At 40.8% G+C, this 24,625-nt stretch overlaps 1 protein-coding gene across 3 annotated transcripts in view; it reads left to right on the top strand.

The window, feature by feature from the left end:
• The window catches only part of LOC147233347 (gamma-aminobutyric acid receptor subunit beta-3-like), a 65,451-nt gene extending 53,217 nt beyond the window's left edge, over nt 1-12,234 (top strand). For 2 of the 3 annotated variants that reach the window (XM_086148041.1, XM_086148044.1), the window contains 3 exons: nt 6,331-6,578; nt 6,930-6,998; nt 9,252-12,234. In XM_086148041.1, coding sequence (XP_086004167.1) covers nt 6,331-6,578; nt 6,930-6,998; nt 9,252-9,623 — 689 coding nt within the window. In that variant the 3' untranslated portion in view covers nt 9,624-12,234. The remainder of the gene's footprint in view (nt 1-6,330; nt 6,579-6,929; nt 6,999-9,251) is intronic. The other variant, XM_086148042.1, reaches the window with a different exon arrangement.
• Nucleotides 12,235-24,625: the final 12,391 nt, after the last annotated feature.

Here is a 24,625-nt window from a genome sequence, read left to right on the forward strand (position 1 = left end):
TTATCTGGTGGAATCCAGCAGCACCTGAAGGCCACGCCACATAGCAGCAGGGTAAAACAAGGCATGGCCATGTTGGAGCTATTTTCTATCTTCCCTTTTGGCTCCATGTGAGCATCTTACATCAGGGATATCACTGATGCTCAATAGATTGACACTAATTATGCTCTGGAAGGTCTTAATCACTTGCAGAGGAGATTCCCTGCCCTGTGCAGTACACATCCCATTTCAATTTCTGTTTCTATACAGAATGTGACTGCTGATGACCTCAATTTGTATCTGGAGGAATGTAAATAGCACAAGACAGTTTGAGAGTTCTCTGTGACGATAATATGGACATCACACCTAGATATACAGTTTGCTCTCCCCCTTCCCCTCGCCCCATCAGAACCTCATGGTTTCTTGGTCTCAAAGGAGAGAGAGAGACTGAGAAAAGACCCCCAAATGGACGCTGTGATGGCGATAAGCCTCCACAAAAGATGAAGCATACAGAGTCCCACCTCAGGTCCAAGGTCTGATTCCAGCCTCCTCAGTCCTCCTCTTCTTTAATGACCTCCATTCCCGCTAGTTCTGCTAGCCAGGTGTCACCATCTGCTTGACTCCATCCAATACCCTCACTTTATCCTGTGGGCAGACGTCAACTTCCATAAGTTATTTCCATACAAAAGTGGTGTTTATAAAAGGGGACAAATAAAGAGTATCATTGTATTTGCAAACCTAAGCACTTTTGTCAGATTTTCAAGAATATGGCTATTTTTTCAATGGCAAGATAGCGGTTATCCATAAATGTCTAGCAACAAATGCCAGACTTCTTAGGACACTAGGGTACACCATATTGATGCACATCAACCTCATGAATGTGTAGAATCCCCCCTTTTTTTGCTACACTGCCTACTGAAAATCTTCATATTCCTCATGATATGTGCAGATACCCTCAGAGTTTCACTGTCAATGTGAAAGCAATTCATGCCTGACATGACTGAATTTCAAACAAGGCAATTTGCCTGTGATGGGGGGGCAAGTCCCCTACAGGATATACAAGCCCACATGCTGTTTTCAGTTGGCTTTTAGTTATTTAAAATGCACATCAAGCTTAATTAACAAAAGCAAAATTGGAGGTGAATTGAATGTAAATTACCCACGGTCGCCCATGTTGTTGCATTCTTTATTCAAGATTTAAAGAGTTTATTGCAATATGTACAGTCTGGAAACATGTTTCATTGTACGATGAAATTCTTCAATTCTTATTTTGCAGTCCTCAGTGAAGGTATAGGTAGCATAAATAACAAACATACTGTTATAGCCAGATGTAAACAGTCCAGAGAAAAGTAATAGCAGGATGTTTATTGTACATAATCATTATCACATATTTTCCAGTTTGAAATCCACCACATTTACCAGTACCACTGCCTTTGTCACCCATTTAGTTTAAGATTAAGGTATTTATTCAGTAAAAGACAGCTGAATTTTAGAAACTGATGCAATGATTCTGATGCAAATGGCATTTCAAATACATAAATGTACACATAAGGTGAAGGATGGGTAGGTGAGGTCACAATCTTACATACTGGACAATATTTGTCATATTCCTTAATTTGAAAAATACATATCAAGGAACATTTGAAACATATGCTTTGTAACTCTTTTTTTGTGTCCTTTGGAATACATAGTGTTTTGTTTATCTTTGCACAAATCTGACAAAGGAATAAAGGTCGTCTGTAGTTTCAGAGAAAATGCATAGTGTGCCTCAGCATAAAGGGAGACAGTTTCTTCTCAGGTGGGAAAATGTCTGAGGAATTCATCTCATGTTACAGTCCAATAATAATCAATACAGAATAATTAATACAGATTTGTCACTTTACAATGAATTGATGGCAGCAACAGATGCGTTTTTCACACGGATCTGTTGAATTGGCCTTTTTAGCTCAGTGCACAAACAATCCAATAATAGGAATTGCTCCTGCAAATTAACTAGTTTTCAGAAAGTGTTCTGAAAGTCTTGTGAAACCGAAAAGCAGAATGCAAATAAACAAACTCACATTTTCAATAATTTAAAATGAACCCTTTAATATTACAAAAATATATATCTATGCATAAATCATAATGAAGTAGACTCACCATTTTCGCTTTGGCAGATATAAAAATGAAGAGCAGTTGGATGTGAGGTTCCTGATTAATTTCAGTTTCACACACCTGGCAAACCTGAATTACTTCCTGACCACCTGTTCACTTTCACACAATTGCACAGTTCGCGAAGGCTCCTTAAAGGTACAGGACATGCAATAATATAATGGGGGAAAGAAACAGGAGTTACACAAGAGTACTATTAATTATTACCTGTTAAATTAGTTTTATAGTAACTAAACAATACTGATATAAATAACAAATATCAGTTGAGTCTTTGGGAGATCCAACTATATTTGATTGTCATTTTTATTTGCTATTATTGGATGTTCAGGAAGAGCACTTTTGATCATGTTTTCTTGTTTTTGTTAGTGTTCTGTCTTATTTAACTCTTTGTCACCAATTTCCCTGAACTTATCAATATCTTATCCTTTATTAATCCTTCATCGGGAAATTTGTTTTATGAAATTAACGCATCATGGATGAACCATGAGCTGCCGTTCACCAGCGCCAGGGGAGCAGTTAGGGGTTCAGCGTCTTGCTCAACACTTCCACACACTAGGAGGAGCTGTGAATAAAACCGGGAATGTTTGGCTCCAAAGATGATTGTAACTGGGCGTAAATTTTTTTTTTGCGTTTTATACAAATTATTCAAAGACTGAAATTTGAAATGCTATGTTTAAAGATGTTTGGTTTTTACCATAAATTAACCGCAAGTCCTTGCAGCGTCGCCTCATGGTCTCCTGTGTGGGCAGTATTTGCAGCTTGGAGGAGAGAATAGAGCTCATGGGTGTCCATACAGTTTCATTTGCCCACAGACTGATTTCTTTCTTTTTCTTTCTTTGGGTTGACAGAGGCTGAGCAATAAGCCATTTAGAAAACATGTGATATCTATCTCTTGCCCACTCACACCCAACTACATGCATACTCACACTTGCATAGATCATATTATTAGAGATGGGTGAAAGATACAGTTACGTACCTTCCTGAGCTGGTCGGCTTTTCCCTGTCTGGGCATGCATGCATTATCCAGTCGTTGAAACACAAGTGTGTGTTTGCAACGGAAAGTGTGAAGTCCTGCTTGATGCAGTATCCGGTGTACAACTGCAAAGTCCAACGTTGATGGATTAGAAGCTCTCATCATGTTACCTCGATGGGGAAAAGGATGCGCGTGTAAGTCTGTTCCCTTTGCACGTACCTGCCTGTAAGAGCAGGGTAATAGTCAGGATGAAATCAATCCACAAAGGCAGAAATTTAATTGTTTGAAAGGGGAGTCTAATTTCCCAAGCAATTTTGAGGGATTGCAAACTTCCAAATGACCTGATGGTACTTTAATCTCGTTGAAAACAATTTCACATAAAAAAAAAACATTAAAAGTTAAAGTCTGGGCATTGGCTGCAATCAGTGGAGGAACACGTAACTTTAGTTGTAGACACAAACATCTTTGTTCACTTAGACTCCTGAACATGAAACCATGTTCTTTGGAAAGACTTGACAGTTTCCGCTGTCTTGTAGGAATGAATGGATATGTTCAATTAGCACTGCTTTGATTTACCGCCCATGCATCTATTCTCACAGTTAACATTCATTGCTGTTTTATTCCATCCCACATGATGTCCCCCCCCCCCTTTCTAATGCAAAGCTGTGTTGCTAAAGGCCCGTCGGCTTGTGATTTGAGAAGATTTGATTGCTGTGCACCTTTGTTCCGGCTGTTAAGGTGGAAGCCAGACTCCTGGACACAGAACGGGGGGGGGGGGGGGTAGGGCAAAGATTTTGTGCAAAATAAAATAGAGATAACAGAGAAATGAAGAGTGAGAGAATGAGACAGGGTGTTAGATACAAAGAGATAGAGTAAGAGGGAGGGGGCACACAATGGGATCAGACAGGGAGGGGATGAGGGAGACAGAGAAACAGAGCAAGAGAAGCCCTATAAAACTGTATTTCTCCCCAGAGACTGTAACAGTGTGATGAAAAAGGAGGGGAGGGCCATGGGCGCATCGCCTCTTGATTAAATTGTCCAAACTGGGAGCGAGGGAGGGCAAAAAAAAGAGGGAGAGACGGCAGAAAAGAAGGACTGAGAGTAATGGTGCCACTGAAAGAACACCTATAAAGAGTATGACTATCGCTCAGCACAAAAAAAAAGATGATGTTCCAATCCAGTCACAAGCCAAAAGTGGTACAACACGGGGTATGTGCAAGCGGGTATGTGTGCACTCACATCTTATTCTCAGGATGTCTGACAAAGCACACACACATACACACACACACACGTACTGTGCCAACCTTGTAATGCACCAATAAATCAGGCTAAGGGCTAGATTGACCTTAGTTATCCTGCTTGCTCCTCCCAATCCACTGGCTGCTCTGTGTCTCCTCAATGTATTTTATGACACACACACACACACACACACGTGTACGCCCCCCCCCCCAGTAGAGCAGCTACTGATAGGCTCCATTTATTTCAAGCCAGGGCAGATAGAGCAAGGGAGATATATCAGCCGTATATCTATAATGAGATAAGATGTAGCGTTATTGTGCTGCTGGAGGTCGGGGTTTGCATGGAAATGGGCTGCTCTCTTAACATCATTTGAAATGTAACCCCCCCAACACACACACTCAATTTCACCTCATCTGTTTGTGCGTTTGGTGCGTAGGTGCCTTTACGGAATGACATACAGGCTATTTGGTATCCCGGGTGGTTAAGGTTACTGAGCGCTTTGAGCGAGATACATGCAGCACTATTCTAATGAGTTATTTCCGCTTGATGACCAAAGGGCAGTCGGGGTTTGAATGCAGACCTTTGAATTTCAATGAGGCAGAGGTTATGCACTCACCTAGCAGGATGTGTGATTCACAAAAGCGAAATTGGATCACGGACATGAAAGCCGTCAGTAATTTATTTCTCAATTTATTTATTTTCTAAGTCGGCTAAAGTAAAATACATGCTATTTAATTTCTCCTATTGTTTCATTGTTCCCTTCTCACTGCAATCAAGGGCAGCGTAATCATGAACGGTTTCTTGCAAGGAGAATCTGCTTTTTACCTTAGACATCTGTTAGTTGGAGGATCTTGCAAAGTGACCCGAAGGTTATGGGCAAGACAGCAGCATCTGTTTAGCGCAGTGAATCTCTCCGTTAGAGACGAGCTGATGTAATGACAACTGAAGACTAATTAAGTGTCAAATTCAACAAGTATGATAACAAGGATTGGTAGGTTTTAAAGGGGCAAAACGAGAATATTTTTGTTTAAAATAATTGTTTCATGTGTTGTTTCTAAATCTGATTTGAGAAAGAGGGCAAAAATGCAAGAGATTGGAATGCAATTTATTGTCACATTATCATACTATAGATGCCGAAATCTATAGCAACTAACTTCGCAGTAGCCTAGCATGTTTTTGAGATTTTTTTTTTTTTTATTTTTGTTGTTTGTTATTGTAATGAGGGCTCCACAGGGGTGCAGCGGTTAATGCTTCTGCATGGGTTTCCTCTGGGGTCTCTGTTTTCTGCCCGCAGTCCAAAAACTTACATGGGATTTATTGGAGACTCTAAAATTGCCCAGACATGTCAATGAGAGAGTGAACGGCTATATGTCTTTTCAAGACGTGGGAATAAGGGCGTGAAACCTGTCTCCCCCTGCTGGGATAGGCTCTGGCACACCCTGCTACCCTGAGTGCAGGATAAGAGGTACAGAAAAGTAATGAATAAATCAATGTTTATTTCAATCAGCATTTACAGTGTATTTTCTGTTTTTTACCTTGAGAATGAATGAATGAATTAATGAAAATTGAGAAAACAAAAATGTGTGTGACAGAAAGCATAGGCGGTTCAAACAAGGTGTTTTATATATACATATAGATATATATATACATATACATATACATATAGAAGAATAAGAATAAGAACGACTTTATTTATCCCGAAGGAAATTGTTGTGCCAGAGTTTCAAGTAAAACATAACAATAATAAATAATAGTCGGAAATTGTATAAAGAGTAAAAAAAAAGGGGGGGGTAAGAAATACAAATAAAACTATAAAGTGTCAAAGTCAAGGCTATAAAGTGTTTTAAAGTCTTAGGTACAAAGATTTGACAAAGCTAAACACCTCAGAACCACTGTCATCGCTGGCATGCCTCAGCTATTTAAAATGCGGATCCAATTGCATTGCATGTATTGTAGTACTGATTCTATAATCTATTTCCTTCTCTCAAAAGGGATCACCACTGTCCTGACCATGACCACCATCAACACCCACTTGAGGGAGACATTGCCGAAGATCCCCTACGTAAAGGCTATCGACATGTACCTGATGGGCTGCTTCGTCATGGTGTTCCTTGCCCTGCTGGAGTACGCCTTTGTCAACTACATCTTCTTCGGGAGAGGTCCTCAGATGCAAAAGAAACTGGCAGAGAAGGCAGAGAAGGCGAACAATGAGAGGGCAGCCAAGTACGATGCTGCAAGGGTAGGTTTGGCGGTTCGCACTTCGAGAGACGTAAATTACGTGACAATAAGAACACCAATATTTAATTTCTGTTGCTTCAATATTGTTTTGGAATGAAACAGGCCTTCTGTGGGATTGAATTGCTGTGAATATTTGTTGTTTTCACTAGAAATGATCGCAGTAAACCGCTAAAGAGATGATTCATTTATAAGAACATGAATGACAAATAGACACAGCAACTCTTCTACAGTTTACTTGCAGCATAGGCAAAATATTCCGCATGACTGAACTGAGCTTTATCATCATCTTGAAAAGCAAAGACATTGCAGGTACTTGTCTCCCACATGCGGCTGAATATCTTCATCTTCTCAGGAGGCAGGTAGTAGGACTGCGTCCCTTAAACGGTCCAATCAGGTTAAAGGTCTTCGCCACTCACGTTCGGTGAGTTGTATGTCAAGTGAGACCCGTCAATATCCACACCAGTGTCAACTCGACATGCCTCCATCCATGGAATGATTCAAGACATTCTCATCATGACATATTCTCGGAAACATTCATTTTGACCCTCCCCATTGCAGCGTTGTTTTTCAACCTTGAAATAATGCTCATGCTTGATCTCGCATTTCAAAGTTATTGTCTTATGAACTGTATTTTGCTTATGTGAAAATGCCATTATTGATGAAAATCACTGGCTCAACTGAGTGAAAATTGGATTAATGTCACAGACACAGCCCTTGAATAAAAAATTGATGGAAGTACAAATAATGTTGTTTTTTTTACAATTTTAGAGGTCATGTTTGATTTTTGTTTTTGTTGTTTTTTTAATTTTATTTTTGAAAAAAAGATGTTGCAGTATGCTAACTTTTCTGTAAAGCTCTGTTGGGGAGAAGGTAAACTGTGAAAGACATGCAAATTAATGATGCTTAAGATATTACCTGGTAACCTAGCTAAGCTGCTGTTATCCTAGTTAGATTAGTTAGCCAAATTACTCTGTCTTTCTCTGTCTTTGCATAAATCAAAAACAAAGCATGGGACTTCACGGGATGTCAACTGTTGCTACATTTGCATGAACTCTCACCATTGTCCATTAGTGATGTATTTTGATATATGTGTATATCACACACACACACACACACACACACACACACACACACACACACACACACACACACACACACACACACACACACACACACACACACACACACACACACACTCACATACTCACATGACCGGCATGCCGTGTGTCCTGTTTTTGATCACTGCGTTGAGGGATTATGCAACTTTGGGTTTTTTTTCGTTCTGAACAGTCAAAGTATTTTGAATATCTTGGATTGATGCAGTTCCTATTTCAATATTCTGGGTTTTATATTTAGTTAGATCATGAGCCATTAAGAACATTCAATGACAGAATGTAATCGTAGACATTTCGGCTGTCAATTGTATGCAGGTTTCACACTACACCATGACTCAGAAATCAGAGGATGAGACTTTTTAAGCATGTCTGCTCTGCAAACTACAATGTGTTACATCAAAATGATACTTGGGAAATTACAAAATAATGAAATCACATTTTTACAACATTCCATCAATTTCGTTGGGATTATTTAATCCCCAAATATTTTTTGGTGATGGAATAATATTTTATTTTTCTACAGAAATTAACCAAGCTCCGAACTTATTTGTTTGCCAGAGGTAAAATTAGCAGTGCTGTAATCCGTCCCCATGAAATGGAGTCACGCTTTAGATCTCCTAACTCACTTCTCTGTGTTGCAAGTGGCGTAAATGAGAGAGTTTGATGCTGTTTTGTTGCAATGTCAGACAAGCATGCTACATCAATCACAGTTATTGATGGATTTCTGAGACATAGGAGTCTCATGGACCAGACTATCTGCCGTTCAAGTGCTGGAATTGCAAACATGGCATTCGTCAGACACAAATGAATAAATGTGTGAGTTAAGGAGTCAGTTCAGTTCAGAGTACTGAGATTTCTTATTTGTTGTAAGGAGTAATGAATATGATGCTTTTACAAGTCACAGATGCATGCAGAATACTAGCGTTGTGGTAGTAAGATGTGCTGCAAATGACGCTAAGCATGCAAACTTAATTGTGACATTCTAGCCGGAAATACCATTGGGTGATAGCTTTTATTTGTTTTTCCCTAAGGACCCAAGGAGCTAATGTGGCACCAAAATGGTGTGTCCAATGGTATATGGGCTGTTAAAGAGCTGAGAGTGCAAACTGCTGTGTGTTTATTGCGGTTAACCTAACACTTTATAGTTACTGAGGGCTATAGCTTTAAGGACTTTTTTTTCACTTGTGCCGAGTGCATTTAGTTCATTTGTATTTGTAGACATATGCTAAACTGGACGAGGTTGAAAGGTGACAAATGAGGTGATACACTTATTGAGTTTATTGATTGAGATGATGTAACAAACCATTAAGGAATTCTTGTGTTTTCTTTTCTTTTTTTTTTTTAGAAGATAACACTGTAAGCTAACAAGTTCATATGACAGGCTCTTCTATTGAAATGTAACAAGGTTTCGATGTGAGGGATCCAAAATCCACGAGCTACAGAAATATCTTGAGCTTTGTCAGAGATGGGAGTTTGAGATATACCAATAATCAAAACAGAAGTTTTCCATTTCTGAGCTGAATGACAATCATTTCTTTCTCATCCCCTTACTCATGCAGGCAGAACCACATGGACACGGGAACATCCTGCTAACCACCCTGGAGATCCATAATGAAGTGGCGGGAGGTGAGATCACCACCAGCGTGGCAGACATTAGAAACTCTCAGTCTATGGTGCAGTTGGACAGCACGGCCTCATCGCACATCCAGTACCGCAAGCAGAGTGGCGGGATCGGCCCACGCTCCGCCAGCCGCCACTCTCTGGACCGGTCCGCCCAGATGAAACGCAGCCGCCTGCGGAGGCGATCCTCCCAGCTCAAAATCAAAATCCCTGATCTGACGGATGTGAACGCCATCGACCGCTGGTCACGGATCATTTTCCCCTCTGTTTTCTCACTTTTTAACCTTGTCTATTGGCTCTATTATGTCTGATTGGACTGTTTTGTTGAGGTGTTTGTTGTTGTTTGATTTTTTTGTTTTTTGTTTCCATTTTGTTTCTTTTTTCCTGTTTTCTTTTGCTTTTATACATAATGAAACGCATCGAGTTAAAGGCTGCAACAACAACATGACAAAAAAAAAGACTGAGAAAGACTTAGTTTTGGACCAAGTTCTCATCAAAATTGTTTTTATATTTGCAGTCTTTGAATCCTTTTTTTTCTATAGTATGTACTGTAATTGGGATGGTCATTTCCCAATATTAGCCCTCTCAGTAGTGTGTAAATAGAGAGATACAATGCCAGCAATGAAATAAGTACAACATTTGCAAAAAAAAAAAAAAAAAAGAAAGACCGAATTAAACACAAAAGCGACAACTTTTTTTTTCATATCCAGAACAAAATAAATCTTTATACAGTTTTACCGGTGATCAGATAAATGCAGGCGATTAACCATTTAACAAACGTATATATTTGACTGAAACCCTATGCACTGTTATTGCATGTAATGATCAGCCATTGTAGAATGATTCCTGTTCGCCTTGGAGTTGTGTCACTTTGCAGATGATGTGTATCTATTTTTCACTAATATACAGCACTCTCACTAACTGTATAAGGCACCGATCTGGGAAACTTTTATCCAACCATGATAATTCAAAGTTGAGGATTTTTGTCCTCTGTTCAGGATGACTGCCACTCAGGTTCTGAAGTTTTGCTATATCCTTGACAAAGAAAATCTTTTTTTCTCTGGTCATTTTAAAAGGAGAGAGAGAGAGAGAAACAAAATAAGCACAAGTATAAATAAAACTGCCAGTTTTTTCTTCCACTTCTACCGTTTACAACAGTACTTCAAATGATAGCATGACAGATTTGCACTTGAATTTATCCAACTTCGTCCGAATACCTTATTTACTCTCAAATTAACTGCCAAGGGCCTTTCAGGCAACATGATCATGCAACCTGTGAAGTATTATTTCTACTGTGTGTCCAGTTGTTAATTTGGTTTATGGGCCCGTCATGTTGTCAAAATGTCCACATTTATAGAGTGGGATGCTCTATTAAGAAAAAAAAAAAAAAATCTCTGTATATAAGTACATAAGTGTGTATATACATCTATGTATATATATTAAATATACGGTGTGTACGACCCAAAATGAGATGAAAAATGGTCAAACATTGAGCATTTTGTGATTGTCATGCTGGCTTTTCAACGTCAGTCTATTTAGCGCAAAGATAGGATTACACAAATTAACCGACCATCGGTCGACGCAGCCGTACAACCATCGGTGGGGCACTCTGAATACACCTCAGAACATAACGTGATCATCTCAACGTTCCAGACTCGAGCCGCTATCGAACAGATTCCTTTGATTTTTGCAGGTGGAGCACGATTACTAAGCACATACAAGCACTGAATGTATCAGATCCATTCTTCAGGGAGAGGATAATGAGCCATGGTCATCATTTCTCCATCAGAATGTAACAAGTGAAATGATGAAAGAGGAAAAGGTTCAACAGTGTGCATGTGCATGTGTGCGTGAGAGATACGAGGGATGGGAATGGACCCACGGAGGCCATTTATCTTCTGGACGGTGGACAGATCTGAAGACTTGCGTGGATAAAAAATATATTTCTTTTTCCTGAACACCTGTGATAGACTTCCAGCAAAGGTCAGAGTGTAATCAATGACTTGCAACTGACAGGAGATTGACCTACTGTACGTGCATAAACATTTCAGAAGAGAGAGTCCCTTTTATTCAGAGTTGGGATCAATTCAATGTTAAAGTTTGTTTAAAAGATGAACTGAATGTATTGTACTATGAATGCTGCTGTTCAGCTGCTGTTTTCTTTCAGAATTGACCTCAACCCTGATCAGTATCCAACAAGTGGCCCGCTTCAAGTCCTTTCCCGTTTTCTGCCGTGTAGACGGGGCTAAAATAAAAATAATGGTCGAGTAACTAGTTATCACCGATATGAAATGGTGAGTTTAGACATCTTGCTAAAAGAAGATCTGTCAGCATTGGTCTTTGGCAGAAAGTTTAATGATCCTATGAGTTGGGAAAGTAATATTAAACTGAGCAAGCCAGTCCAAAGATGTTTCACGCTGCTCTGAGGAGGATAACTTGAAAAGTTGTTTCTGCGTGGGGAAAGGTTTCACCTTGTTGAATCTCCTTCTTGGTAAAGGGTTACAATTTAATAAATGCATTTGTTTTTACTTCCAAGCCAAGAAGTAAACTAACTACTTCATAAAAAAAACAAAGCAACATATTCTATAGATACTTGTTTATCATGCATGCAACTTATTTTGGGAAGTTATTTGGGGGGGGAAGCAAACAAATGTCCAAACTGACATAAAAAGAGCAGCCCATTGCTCATTTTAGAGGTTACAATATGCCATGTGAGCCTAGTTTTAAATAAAAAAAAAAAGAAAAAAAGCTATCAGAGACTCCAGGTGTTGTATGGCCTTGGTCCCATAATGGAATGTGAAATGTTCTGTGCTGCCACAAAAAATGTATCTAGGCTTAGATTTATATTGTATATCTGTATGTTTCTCTTCCTTTTTTCAATAGACGATCATGTTAAACATCAAATAAATGATATACATTGTACATGTGTATTTGATATTGCAAGCGTGCATGACACACTTATACTGTACATGTATAGCCATACAGCAAAACAAGCATCCAATGTTGAGTAAAACAGTATATATATTAAAAAAAAGAGACTTTTATAGCCAAAAAGGTTGCCTGAATATAAGTATCTTATCTTTTAACCGCCCTGGTACAAGTCACTTCATCTCTATCTGTTCCACTGCAGCTACTCAGTGTTTTGTTGTACTTGGCAACTCCCAGTATCTTACATGTATGAAGTAAACCTTCTGAGTGTGTGCCCGAGTGTTGTGGAATAAGACAACAGTTAGAATCCTGGAAAAATAAAGACTGATTAAAAAAAAAGAAAAAAAGACACTTGAGGTGGAGGCTGTTATTGGATGTTGTATATTGTCGATTTTCCAAGCTTTTCACTTGCGCCTAAGTTCATGATTCTTTCAGCAGGTTGTCCGAGAAGAAGATTTTTTTTTTCACTTGGCCTTGGTAACATCTTGACAGGGCTTCAGTTAAATAATTCATTGTGAGTCTAAGGGGATCTGCACCAGGGATCAACAAAGATCATATTGTTTTCATTTATTCTGTTTCATCCCTGGAAGAGGCTTTAAAAAAAAAATTGAGATTTTTTCTTCCTTATTATACAACAATATTTTTATTCATTTATTTATTTAGTTAGTTAGTAGGTTAGTTTAATAATAACTCATTTTTCTGCAATACTAATTCTTGACTGAGCCGTCTTGTGTTCTGAAGGTGGTCAAAATTCAAGTCACTTGTTTTAGCTTCAAAATTTATACTGCAGTAAGATAAAGTATGGAACATTTGTACATAGGGCCTCAATCCGGTTTTATTTATTCATTCATTCATTCAATAGCGAAACTGTTTATCCTGCACTCAGGGTCGCAAGGGGACTAGAACTTATCCCAGCTGTCATTGGGCAAAAGGTGGTGTTCAGCCTTGACCAGTCGCCCATCGATTACAGGGCCAAATATAAAAACAAGCATGTCGCATATAGAAAAATGCAACCAATCGCTCTCTCATTCTCTCATCTAGGGATTTCTGGGTCTCCAATAAACCCACTGTCTTTTTACTGGAGAACCCAGACCAGACACAGAGGGAACAAGCAAACTCTTCTCAGAAAGGCCCACTCTTGCAATTCAACCAGGGACCTTCTTGCTGTGATGCAGAAGTGTGAACCACTGCCCCCTCCAGTTTTATTCAATTTTAATGTCTGGATAAGTATTTCTCAAAGAAGTAGGAACCTTGTCCTTTGAATGATTTTTATCAACATGCACTAAAGAAATTTTCATTGCAGAAGATTTTTGTTGTACCTTAGTTGCTTGCAATTTTCTGACAGTTCAGTGTAAGCTTTTTAAAATGTCAGATGTCATAGTTATTAAGTGGAGCTGAGCTGGTTGCTTGTTAAAAACCCCAGTTTCAGCAGGCATGTACTTAATGCAAGACAGTGTCTTCAAGTCAACAGCCAACCTCTGTTTCCTCCACTTTTGCCACTGAGGTTTACTTGCAGAAACTAAACAAATAGTTCCTCTGGTAAACCTTCAGTGCAAACACTGAAGCCTGTGGCTTTACAAATATCACAACTGGTACTGACAAACAATCAGGGTTGAATCTCAGATTTGTACAGTATAAATACATATCATTAATGTCAATAGGATGAATTCTACCTGGCTTCAAGAATCCGTTTAATACAGGCATCTGGGGCCTTGAAGCCCGTTTCAAAAATCTATAAGGTTCTGCTCTATAATATAAACATTTAACGTTGTTTAAAATGCCTCATCACTATGTGCCAATATTCAGACTGAGACGCTTAAAAACATCACTAAACACTGATTAAAAATGGATAGATGTTTTAGAACTAAATATATATTTGTAAAGTTTCCCCTTACTTTTTTCTAGCTAATGAATCGCACTGGGCTGTAAATGGGGTCAAATGCACTAAAGAGAGAAATATTTCTGAATTCTTAAATGCAACAGTGCATTTGCACAGGATTGAGAAAAGTAAAATAAGGTGTTCTCATGATTTTGTGAGTCAGCATTCAGATTAATGCACAACATGTCACGCCTGAAGCACTCATAATTTGCATTGAGTTAACTTAGCGTACCAGCTGCATACATGTAAATTATTCACATCATGGAAGTTGATCTTGTCATTCATGATGATAAGGTGGAAGCAGTTGTGCAGCAGGGTATCAGCTGTTTTTACTTTTTTTTTTTTTTTGCTTTGAAGGTTGCTGACACAAGCTAAATAGGTTTGTATCTCTCCTGAGAAAGAAGCTGAAAGTGGAGGTGATGTATCAAAGTATAAATTGTCACTGTCAGCCGCAACGTTTCCAACAGACATTTTTACATGTGATCGCCCGAGAAAGGACATTGGGTCCGGGTAGCACAGCTTCGCCTGTCTTTTCGCCGTAAAATGGCTTCCTGGCTCATTCAATACAAGCAAGACACCTTAATGGCATCGACCACATCAGAATCAAGTCAAAACATGTATTGTGAAAAATGTATATTAACGATCCCTCGGAAATCTTTTTGGTTTGTTCTTCTTTGATTATCCATAAAATCCAACATAGCCAACTGTGTTATTGCTTCTTCTGTAATGTGAGCTCAAATCCCCATTCCATATTACGCTACTATGTAATGGTTCCCAGACATCGTCTAATAAATCCTGACAGTTAATCAGGTCTCATCAGTGTTGCCTGTCACGGTGCTTCTATTCGATCACCTCCCTTCCTGCCAGTATGTCCTGCACCTGTGTACATTCTTGTGAGTTCTGCGCCATATCAAACCATAGTCCACCGTATCAGTCCTGCTCAGAGCCCGTCTTGGGATTTATGTATTGTGCAGCCAGTTTCCAGCACTCATTTACTTTTGTCACTTGCTTTTGTCAACTCAGCTAAGTGAAGACAAGCACCGTGAATCTCTGTTTGCCCCGAGTATCTGCTTTTTCTGTTGTTCTATCAAAAAAATATTGTCATAGCATTGTTATTTTTCGATATAACCATAGGAGGGCAGGTTAAGTGACACTATTATTCTATGAAAACAGTAATGTATTTTTCTTATAATTTATCTATTTAGTCAGGTTCATTGCCACAGGAAATTCAATACTCACTTTTGTATACATTTGCTTTTGGCTTCAACATTAGGTTATGATGCATGATAAATAGGTAAATAAATAGATAGACAAACACTTGAATTAATAAATAAAAACATTAACACTTAGCTGGTAATAAATATGATTCATATGATATTATGTTAGGTGCAAAGGTCAGCGAGCCTCCATTGAAAGGTGTCATTCAGTTGAGGTATGGGAACTTAAGGGATGATAAGTCACAAGCTCATCACATTCGATCAAGAGAGAATATCCAGCGGGACTGGCTTTGAGATGTCAATAGTGACAATGAGGCACCTCTATTTGCATTCTTAAGATCATTAATCACATGTGAGGATTGATTGCCATGCGATGTGGACACGCAATAACCGTAGCGGGGTGTCAACAAATCCCACCGGCCTAAAATATACTGTTGTGTTTGAAATGCGCTGTGTCAGTTTCAGGGGAAGTATTAATCTTTCATAAAATTCATCATTAAAATGGAAAGTCCTTGGCACAGTGTCCCTTAGGAAAGTTCCTGATAGAATCCCGTATGGAGCCCGATCACCTCCCGTACATATCGGATAGGGGAAATATAAACTATATCACGCTATTTATGCATAATGATTAGAAAATGCTGAGCCCGATGTTTTCAATTCCCCCTGTCTCACCACAGCATATGAGTCCCCCGGGCCACTAATGAAAGAATTTTAATCTTCCCTTCTTTTATAATGTATATAGGGGCACTAACCACTAGGTATATTGCACAGTTTATCATTAAACTAATTATTAAAGAATATCATTGTTCAGCAGACTAAGAGAAGGTTGTGCTGTTGTTGATAACGGGATTCATTTTGTCTTTAGGGCAGGATACATTCCACAGAAAGAGATGACTTTTTTTGATGGATGGATTATCTTACAATGAGCCTTGATCCGTCATTTGAATTTAAGAGAGGGCCATGAAGCCGAATGTAGGGAATTTGGCAAGTTGAAGGATCAGTTTGACAAAATGGTTGATTGCAGAAAGAGGGTAAGAAGTGCTGTGTTGCAGAAAGTTGTCAGATGTTTTCCAAGAGGTTTAAAATAGTTTTGTTATCCTGCACCTGCACACACACGTGCAAACACATACACAAAGACAGAGAGAGAGAGAGAGAGAGAGACAAAGAGAGCTATTGGCTACGTAAAAATCAAAGACACTAAAATACAGATTTGCAAGAAAATGTCAACTGCTGTCAAACCCGCTTAGCACATCAGACCCCCCCACTTCATATTCTTCATTTTTGTTGGCTAAATTTACATTTTCCGAAAGAACCACCCTGCAGTTGTTAATTTCAAACAAACAAACAAACAAACAAACAAGCAAACAAACAAACAGGTCTAAGTAGATATCAGAACATGCGGTCCCAGCTGCAGGAAGGTGGTCTTTGGAGAGAATGTGATAGATAACCTCCAGCAAACAAGATGCCAAGCAACTAATAAAAAACACTCCAGAGGGTCATAAAACAAAAGTCATCCAAAGGTTATCTTAGATGAAGAAATCCAGCATTTCATCTCTCTCTCTCTCTCTCTCTCTCTCTCTCTCTTGAAAAAGATGTCAAGTCATCATTGCATGAACAAAGATTTAGTGTTTAAGTTCAATGTCTGTGACTGCCAGAGCTGCTGCTTAATATTCCAGACAAATAAAAACTATCAGATATATTTATCTTATTTTGTTTAGGTTGTATAGATTATTGCGTATCATTATCCATAAGGTGCCATCGACTAATTTTGATCCATTTGTCGTAGATCTGGCAACAGACTCTAACAAAACCACTTGGATCATGGGAATTAAGTAAAGATAGGATTCTGTTTTTGTCATTCTGATTGGGAAATTGGGTTTTCATAAAACTGACAAGTGAAAGAAAATAACAACATACCAAATGTGTTTGCTGTGTAAGAGTTGCTTTTCAAAAGTTGCATTTATCTTTCAAGTTAAAGCTCTCCTTCATGGGTCATCAAGGAAGATCATCTTGCCTCCATCTCACCCACTCCTCTGCATCCTCTCCTCTACAACAGCAAACTTTCTTTCCTCTTTCACTCCATCCATAAATCTCCTCTCTGGTGTTTCTCCAGGAAAACCACCTGGCAGTTCAAGCCTCAGAATTCCCCATCCCTCCTCTATCCATGTCCAAAGCAATTCGGTCTGACTTGATCTCCATAACATCTAACATGCTGTCCCACTGATGGACTCATTCCTGATCCTATGTATCCTCCTCACGTCCAATGAGAAACAACATCTTCAAACAACATCACTGGTCTCACCACTATCTTGCACACCTTACCTGTCCTCCTGGTGCATTCGGAGAAGGTATATGCGCTACAGATTTTTGGCCACTCACATCTGTTTTATTTTCTGATTCCGGAAGGAATCTGAATCCCAACGGAGAGTGACACGGAATCTGTGCTTCTTGTAGACGGCAGTATCCCTAGCGTACTCCGTTACACGCCGTTCACCCACTGGGACGCGAGTCTCCGTCTGTTTGACGTGAGCATGGAGGAAGGCAGGGCGGCATCTGCTTCTCAGCTGTGTGTTCAGCTGCACGGGGCCTTCATTCCCACTGCATGATATACATTTTGCAAAGAACATCCAAAGCCTACATTACTGCATAATTGTGCAGTTGATAATTTGGTTTACATCAGCTTTGTTCCAGATCTGAGAAAACGGGATCATTAGATCCACTCACCATGACAGAGAGTTTCTTGCAGAATGCCTGATAAGAATGTAACCATGGACTGAAAGTAATATCGATATTATGGCAATATTTTGAAGAAAAACAGTATGAAAATATTGGCTGTATGGTATTCAAAGTTTGTCCTGAGGAATATATATTGTCAGAATAGAATAGAATAGAATAGAATAGAATAGAATAGAATAGAATAGAATAGAATAATAGGCCCCAAGACTGAAAAGGGCCACTACCATTTTAGAAATTAAAGTATATATCAATCTAAAATGTGTAAATAAATAAATGAATAAATTGTTCCTAAGTTGTTGAGATAAGTTGAAATTTTATTGGTTGGATAAAGGTTCAAACATGATGACCATAATAACAGATTGGGATCAAATACTATCTAAAAGAAACATGTCTCTCAGATATGTCAAGCTATCTGGCTTCGGGTGATAAAACATGTTCAATTTAATCAGTCCTGACAGACAGCAGTTGCCGTGCAACCGTGTGTTGCTTTCAGAAGCTATTTCTGTTACCTGTCATTTGTTAATGTCATCTGGTGAGTCGGGTATCTGTTTAACAAACACATTATGCATTGACAGGTTTAATATAATAGTGAAGGCTCAACACAATCATTGTTCAATTAATTTAGAATTTATGGTTACCCAAAGGAATTTAGGAAATATCACCACGCTACGGTCTTTGAAAACAGTGAGATGCAAATATGCTCCGTAGACACACCATACACGTGCACTCTAAATGATCCAAATTGCTAGGTTCCATTTTTTTGCCCCAAGGAACATCTTTCCTACCGTCCTTCGTAGTCTGACGCAGGACAGTCCCTTAGTTCTGTCATAAAGATGCAACGCAATGGATGCAGATATTGACAGCTGGCGAACGGACCACATTATTTCATCACCTGTCATAATCAAGGGATTTCTTTTTCCTCACTTGCAGTTGTCTCACAAGGCTTAACAACGCATTAAATAAGTCTTGGTTTCCTTCACACAAAAAAAAGGGGAACCATTTGCATGAATAAATAAAATAATAATAATAATAATAATAATTGTTCCTTGACCACGATTATTGTTTTTACTGTTGTCATGTCATTTTAACAACAACAATAACAACTACCATATCTTTGTTATTATTATTATTATTATTAGCATTATTATTATGAGCATTATTAGCATTATCGTCATGGTGGTTTTTGGTATAACTGTCATCGTGTCGTTATCAACAGCAATAAAAACTCTAATGATAATTGTTATTATTGTTATTATTATTACTGTTAATTTAATACGTCCAATATTTGTTCGGAGAACATTTTAACTGATTTATTTTCTCTGTATTGGTACCTGCTTTTGTTTTTGTTTAGTTTGAGCCAGGATTTGTGAATCTGATTTAAAGTGTCACAGTTTGAAGAGAGAATGGTCAGTATTCTCTTTAATGTCTCTCCAAGTGTGCGTTTCATGATAATTGCAGCGAGCAGATGTGACATTCGCAAGTTGTTTCTGGGTTATTTATAATGGGCCACGTTACACCCTGTTTATTGAATACTTGGGGAATAACCCTCTCAATGATTAATGATTTAGGACCGTATGGTTGCTTCTTCACGGAAAGTTTATTCTCAAGGGCCTCAAAAGGTTTTCTGAAATGCACTGACAACCAGTTGATGGCAGTGAGCATATCGCCCAAAAATAAGAGACACGATATAACCAAGACAGAGAGGGAATAATGAGACAGAGGGTAGACAGCGGAGGGAAAAATGGCCCTAATATCATCCTGCTGTTGCTGCTCTTGTGTATCGTGGAGTTCATAACACAGAAAGGCATCATCAAAAAGCACATTGAAGAGTCAATATATTCCCCCAAGTATCCAAGACAGTCTTTTGATGAAACTCTTTCTCTCTCTATCCCTCCTACTCTCTCCCACGCTCCCTCCATCGCTTGCTGTGCTGCTGATGAATTAAAAGAAAGTATGTCAGCTGGCAGGCAGGGTAGGGAGAAAGAAACAAGACATTAGAAAGAATTCATTCAGTGAGTTTTCTCAACACGGACCGAATCCGTGCTGCATTTTGAGTTGGGGGCCTTGCAGGCTGTTATTTGGGTCAGTTATTAGGCCGGGGATCGCGGTTCTGTTCGCTCAGCATTTTTAAACTCGGGTAAGCACAGACAATAACAAAAATGGGATAAGCTGCTACATGACAATCTGAACAGCACTGCTTCTGTGTCCGTGTTGTGTGTTGTTTTTAAACAAGCAAACGTTGAACACTTTTACCCTCGGTGGGAAGAACCAGCTGCTGTTGCTATGCAACTGTTGAAGGTCTGTTTTGAATATGACTGTGCTGCACCAACAGTTCACATTTTTTTTGCATGGCAGAAATCAGCACTTTACGTGTAATTACCCCTTAGTGTCATGTGAACTAGCATTTAATAAATTAATTCAAAAGGGAAATATCCGTTTTTCCTAAATCAGCTGCAAAGCATACGTGAATATTTTACAGTCAGAGACTAATCGGGGCTGTTGGAATGGGTAATAACTAAAATAGTAGATATAGGGGAGGAGAAGAGTCAGTAAATGAAGATTTGTCTTTAGGAGTAGATAACAGATGGCGGTGGATCGGAGTGAGCGAATAGACAGGCCCAGATATGACACGATGAGGCAATTGGAAAATTGTGAATGAAAGAGATTTTTAGAGGTTAGGACGTCATAAACAAATGACCGAGTAGGATGTGGAGTAAACATGGCAGGAGTTGGAAGTGTAAAGTGAAAAGTAATACTTTTTAATCCCTCTAGGAACCTTTTTTTTTCAAGTTGTGGTTCAGCTGGTGTCCCAGTGTAATAAATAATTCACATGAAACCTCTATTCTGTAATGAAAAATCAAGTAAAAGACCTCTTTCTTTTCAGGACAACCTCGGCTATCGGGCCATCTATTTTGATTGAATGTCACATGAGACTATAAACAGTGATGTGACTTGAAGTCAGAATACTTACTGCAAATGGAAATCACACAATCAACTATTATTATTTGAAAATGATTAACTCAGGTCTTTCTAGTAAATGTGTTTTTTTTTATTACAAATGCAACTTTGCAATTCATAGTAAGAGCAGATCTATTTGTAGGACAGTTGGTAAGGCCCTTGTGACTCCATGTACGAATGAGTTTGAGACCACATCATGAAAATATCCAATAATGGCTTTCATTGAAGAAATTGTAGTTTGTGGCCGTCACCAAAGGGTGTGGCCTCTCATCCGGGCATCCCGGATGTTCAAGGTTATTGTTTGTTGGTGTTTCTGTATTAAAGAATTAAATTCCTCCACGTCCCCACCATCTCTCCTTGGCGACACACCACATTGGTGACCCCGAATTGAGCATGTCAGACTCAGAGGAAATGTGTGAGTCTTCCTCGGCCACTTTCCCCCATCTCACTCAGACGGCCCCGCTGGTCACGGCCGTCCGGCTGCTGGAGTTTTGGCAGAGTGACCCAGCCACTTGGTTCCGGAGGCGATTTTCCACCTGCTTGGAATTTCGGTGCAGAATAGATATACTGTGTTAAAGGATTTCCTGCTCCGGAGGTACAGTCTGTCTGCTACGGAGTGAGCTTTCCATGTCCAGTCTGGGAGAAGGGTCTGCCACGCATCTTATGGAGAACGTGTTGTCACTGCTTGGATCTGAGGACGGCAGGTTCCTGTTTCAACATGTTTTTCTGTGTCAGCTTCTCCCCCTGGCAAACTCCCAGTGTTTGGTCACTGGTGACTACCGCGGTGTCACTGAGGAGGCCGACCACATCTTGGTGACGACCAGGCAGTTTGTCATCCAAAGTGTGGCACCGGAGCCCCCGCGGACAGCGCCAGTAGACTCGGATGAGACTCGTTTTTGGCCGAGGTGTCCACAGCAGAGCTGGGCGCTATGTTTCCCCCTGCTCGTTCGGGGGCCGGGAAGCAACAGAGGAAGCGCTCAACGGCTGCTGTGGGTGCCGCAGGAAGCACTCAGCTGTTTGTCAGGGACTCACGGTATGGATTCAGGTTTCTGGTTGACTCTAGCTCGCAGAAGAGCCTGCTTCTGTCTGAGCCGGCAGACATTCGGACAACGGCCAGCAATTGAGTGCCGCAAACGGGTCAGTCATGGATACTTTTGGTTCACGATCAGTGTCTGTTTGCTTTGACAGATACCATTTTGGGTGGGTGTTTGTAATCGCCGCAGTTACAGTCCCCATCATCGGTGCAGATTTTCTGTGCGCCAACAGCCTGTTGGTGGGCATCAGGAACCGTTGTCTTATTGATGGAGTGTCTTTTGCCACCTATCCATGTGAGACGAAAGAGTTTGGGCTGCGTACACACGCCAGTATTTTGGTTTCGGGGGATGTTTACCAACGTTTGTCGGCGAATTTTCCGTCACTGACGATGCGTGCATTTTCCACTGCGTCTACAAGACATGACGTGAAGAATTTCATCCCCATGGTGGGGCCACCTGTTTTCACGCAGGCGAGGCGCCATGGAGTATCTGGGGATTATGAGACGGTCTAACAGCTCGTGGGCCTCCCCGATTCATGTGGTGCGCAAGGCCAATGGGTCATGGTGTCCGTGTGGCGATTTTCGCAGGTTGAACACCGTGGATGCGAACGGACATTACCCGATCCCACACATCCAGGATTTCTCTGGAAATCCTGCTGTTTGGCCACCACCATCTTTTCTAAGGTGGATCTGGTGCGTGGTTATCACCAGGTGCCACCAGAACGTGCCCCATTTGGCCTATTCGAGTTTCTGCGTATGCCTTTCGGACCTAAAGGGAGCTCCCCAGACGTTCCAAAGGCTCATGGACTCAGTCTTGCATGACCTCCTGTTCATCTTTGTTCATTTTGATGACATTCTGGTGGCTTGCCTGTTGACTGATGTGCACCTGGAGCACCTAACTCAGGTTTTCCTCTCGCTGTTTGGACGAGCTTGGCTTCATTATCAACCTGGCTAAGTGCCAGTTTGGTCTGCCATTGATTGATTTCTTGGGGCACCACATTTCACCGCAGGGTGCAGTTCCATTTGCTGTCGAACGTGCAGGCGGTGTCTTATTTCCCTCGCCCGGCATCAGTCAAAGCTTTGCAAGAGTTCTTGGGCGTTGTCAGTTTTTACAATCATTCCTCCCTCATTCTGCCCACCTCCTTCTGACGCTTTATGGGGTTTTACGATCCCAATGGGGCTAAGGATGCGGTTATCTGGACTCCGGAGCGGGTTCGGGCTTTTGACAGGGCCAAGCGGGCCCTTGCTAACGCGCCTCTCCACGCCCATTCCGCACCCACAGATCCCATAGCGTTGATGACTGATGCGTCCGATGCTGCCGTGGGGGCTGTGGTTGAACAGCCGGCGGTGAATGCCTGGCAGTCCCTCTCGTTCTTTAGATGTAAATTGCGGGACAGTGAACGCAAATACAGCACGTTCGACAGGGAGTTGTTGGCCCTGCATCTGGCAACACGGCACTTCCATTTTCTTCTGGGGAGGGCTGCTCTTTCACTGTGGACCACAAACTGTTGACTTTCACCATGTCAAGAGTGGCTGAGCTGCGGTCCGCCTGCCAGCAGCGACACCTTGCGGCTTTTTCTGAGTTCCCACAGACATCAGGGATGTGGCTGGGAAGGCCAAACCAGTTGCAAGGAGTAGGCAGCTGTTTGTGTGGCGTGGTTCACCGGCATGTTAGGGCAGCCCTTGTGCCGTTTCCAATTCCGGCCGAGTGTTTCCATCACATCCATGTTGACCTGGTGGGCCCCCTACCCCCTTTCCACGGCTTGACGCACCTGCTCACCATGGTCAATCGAACCACCAGGTGGCCGGAGGTGGTCACATTGTCCTCCATGACTCCCATGGACATGTCTCTGGCTTTTCTGTCTCCTTGGATCGCCTGTTTCGGCACCCTGTCCCACATTACTTCAGACAGGGATCCGCAGTTTGTGTCCGCGCTCTGGTCAGTGCTGGTCGTGTCTTTGGGGACGATGCTGCACTTAATGACAGCGTAACACCCTCAGGCTAAAGGCTTTTGCGAGCGGTTCCACCAGTCCCTCTAGACAGCGTTGTGGGCCAGGTTCTTGGGTGCAACTGGGTAGACTGTTTGCTGTGGTTCATGCTGGGGCTGCGTTGTGGTCGCCCTCCATCCAGGCGTCCAGCAGCACCTCTGCAGAGCCAATGCCCTGTGCCAGGATCCCCTCTGGGTGTTTGGGGGGGCTGTGTGGCGGACACTAAAGGGTGTGAAGCTTCTCACCCCCACGGGACTAAGGGCAGGGGGGCATAGTATAAATGGGCAATCCCAGATATTTAACCCTCATATTATGTTAAGGGTCAATTTGACCCATTGGGTTAATGGGTGAAATGGGTCAAATTGACTCTCAACATAATATGAGGGTTAAGGTTATTATTGATTGTTGGTGATTCTGTATTAAAGTATTAAACTCCTCCATGTCTCCGTCATCGTTCCTCTGCGAAACACCACAAGTTCAAATTGTTCATTCATTCTTATGCTGCATTCAGGGAAGTTTAGGGCTTAAGGGTATCCCGATGTCATCGGGTAGGAGGTGGGGCAGGTCCGCATTC

The sequence above is a fragment of the Fistularia commersonii genome, chromosome 6 (genome assembly GCF_037954325.1).
Source record: "Fistularia commersonii isolate RoL2024-O1a breed Wild chromosome 6, RoL_Fcom_v1.0, whole genome shotgun sequence".
Taxonomy (NCBI): domain Eukaryota; kingdom Metazoa; phylum Chordata; class Actinopteri; order Syngnathiformes; family Fistulariidae; genus Fistularia; species Fistularia commersonii.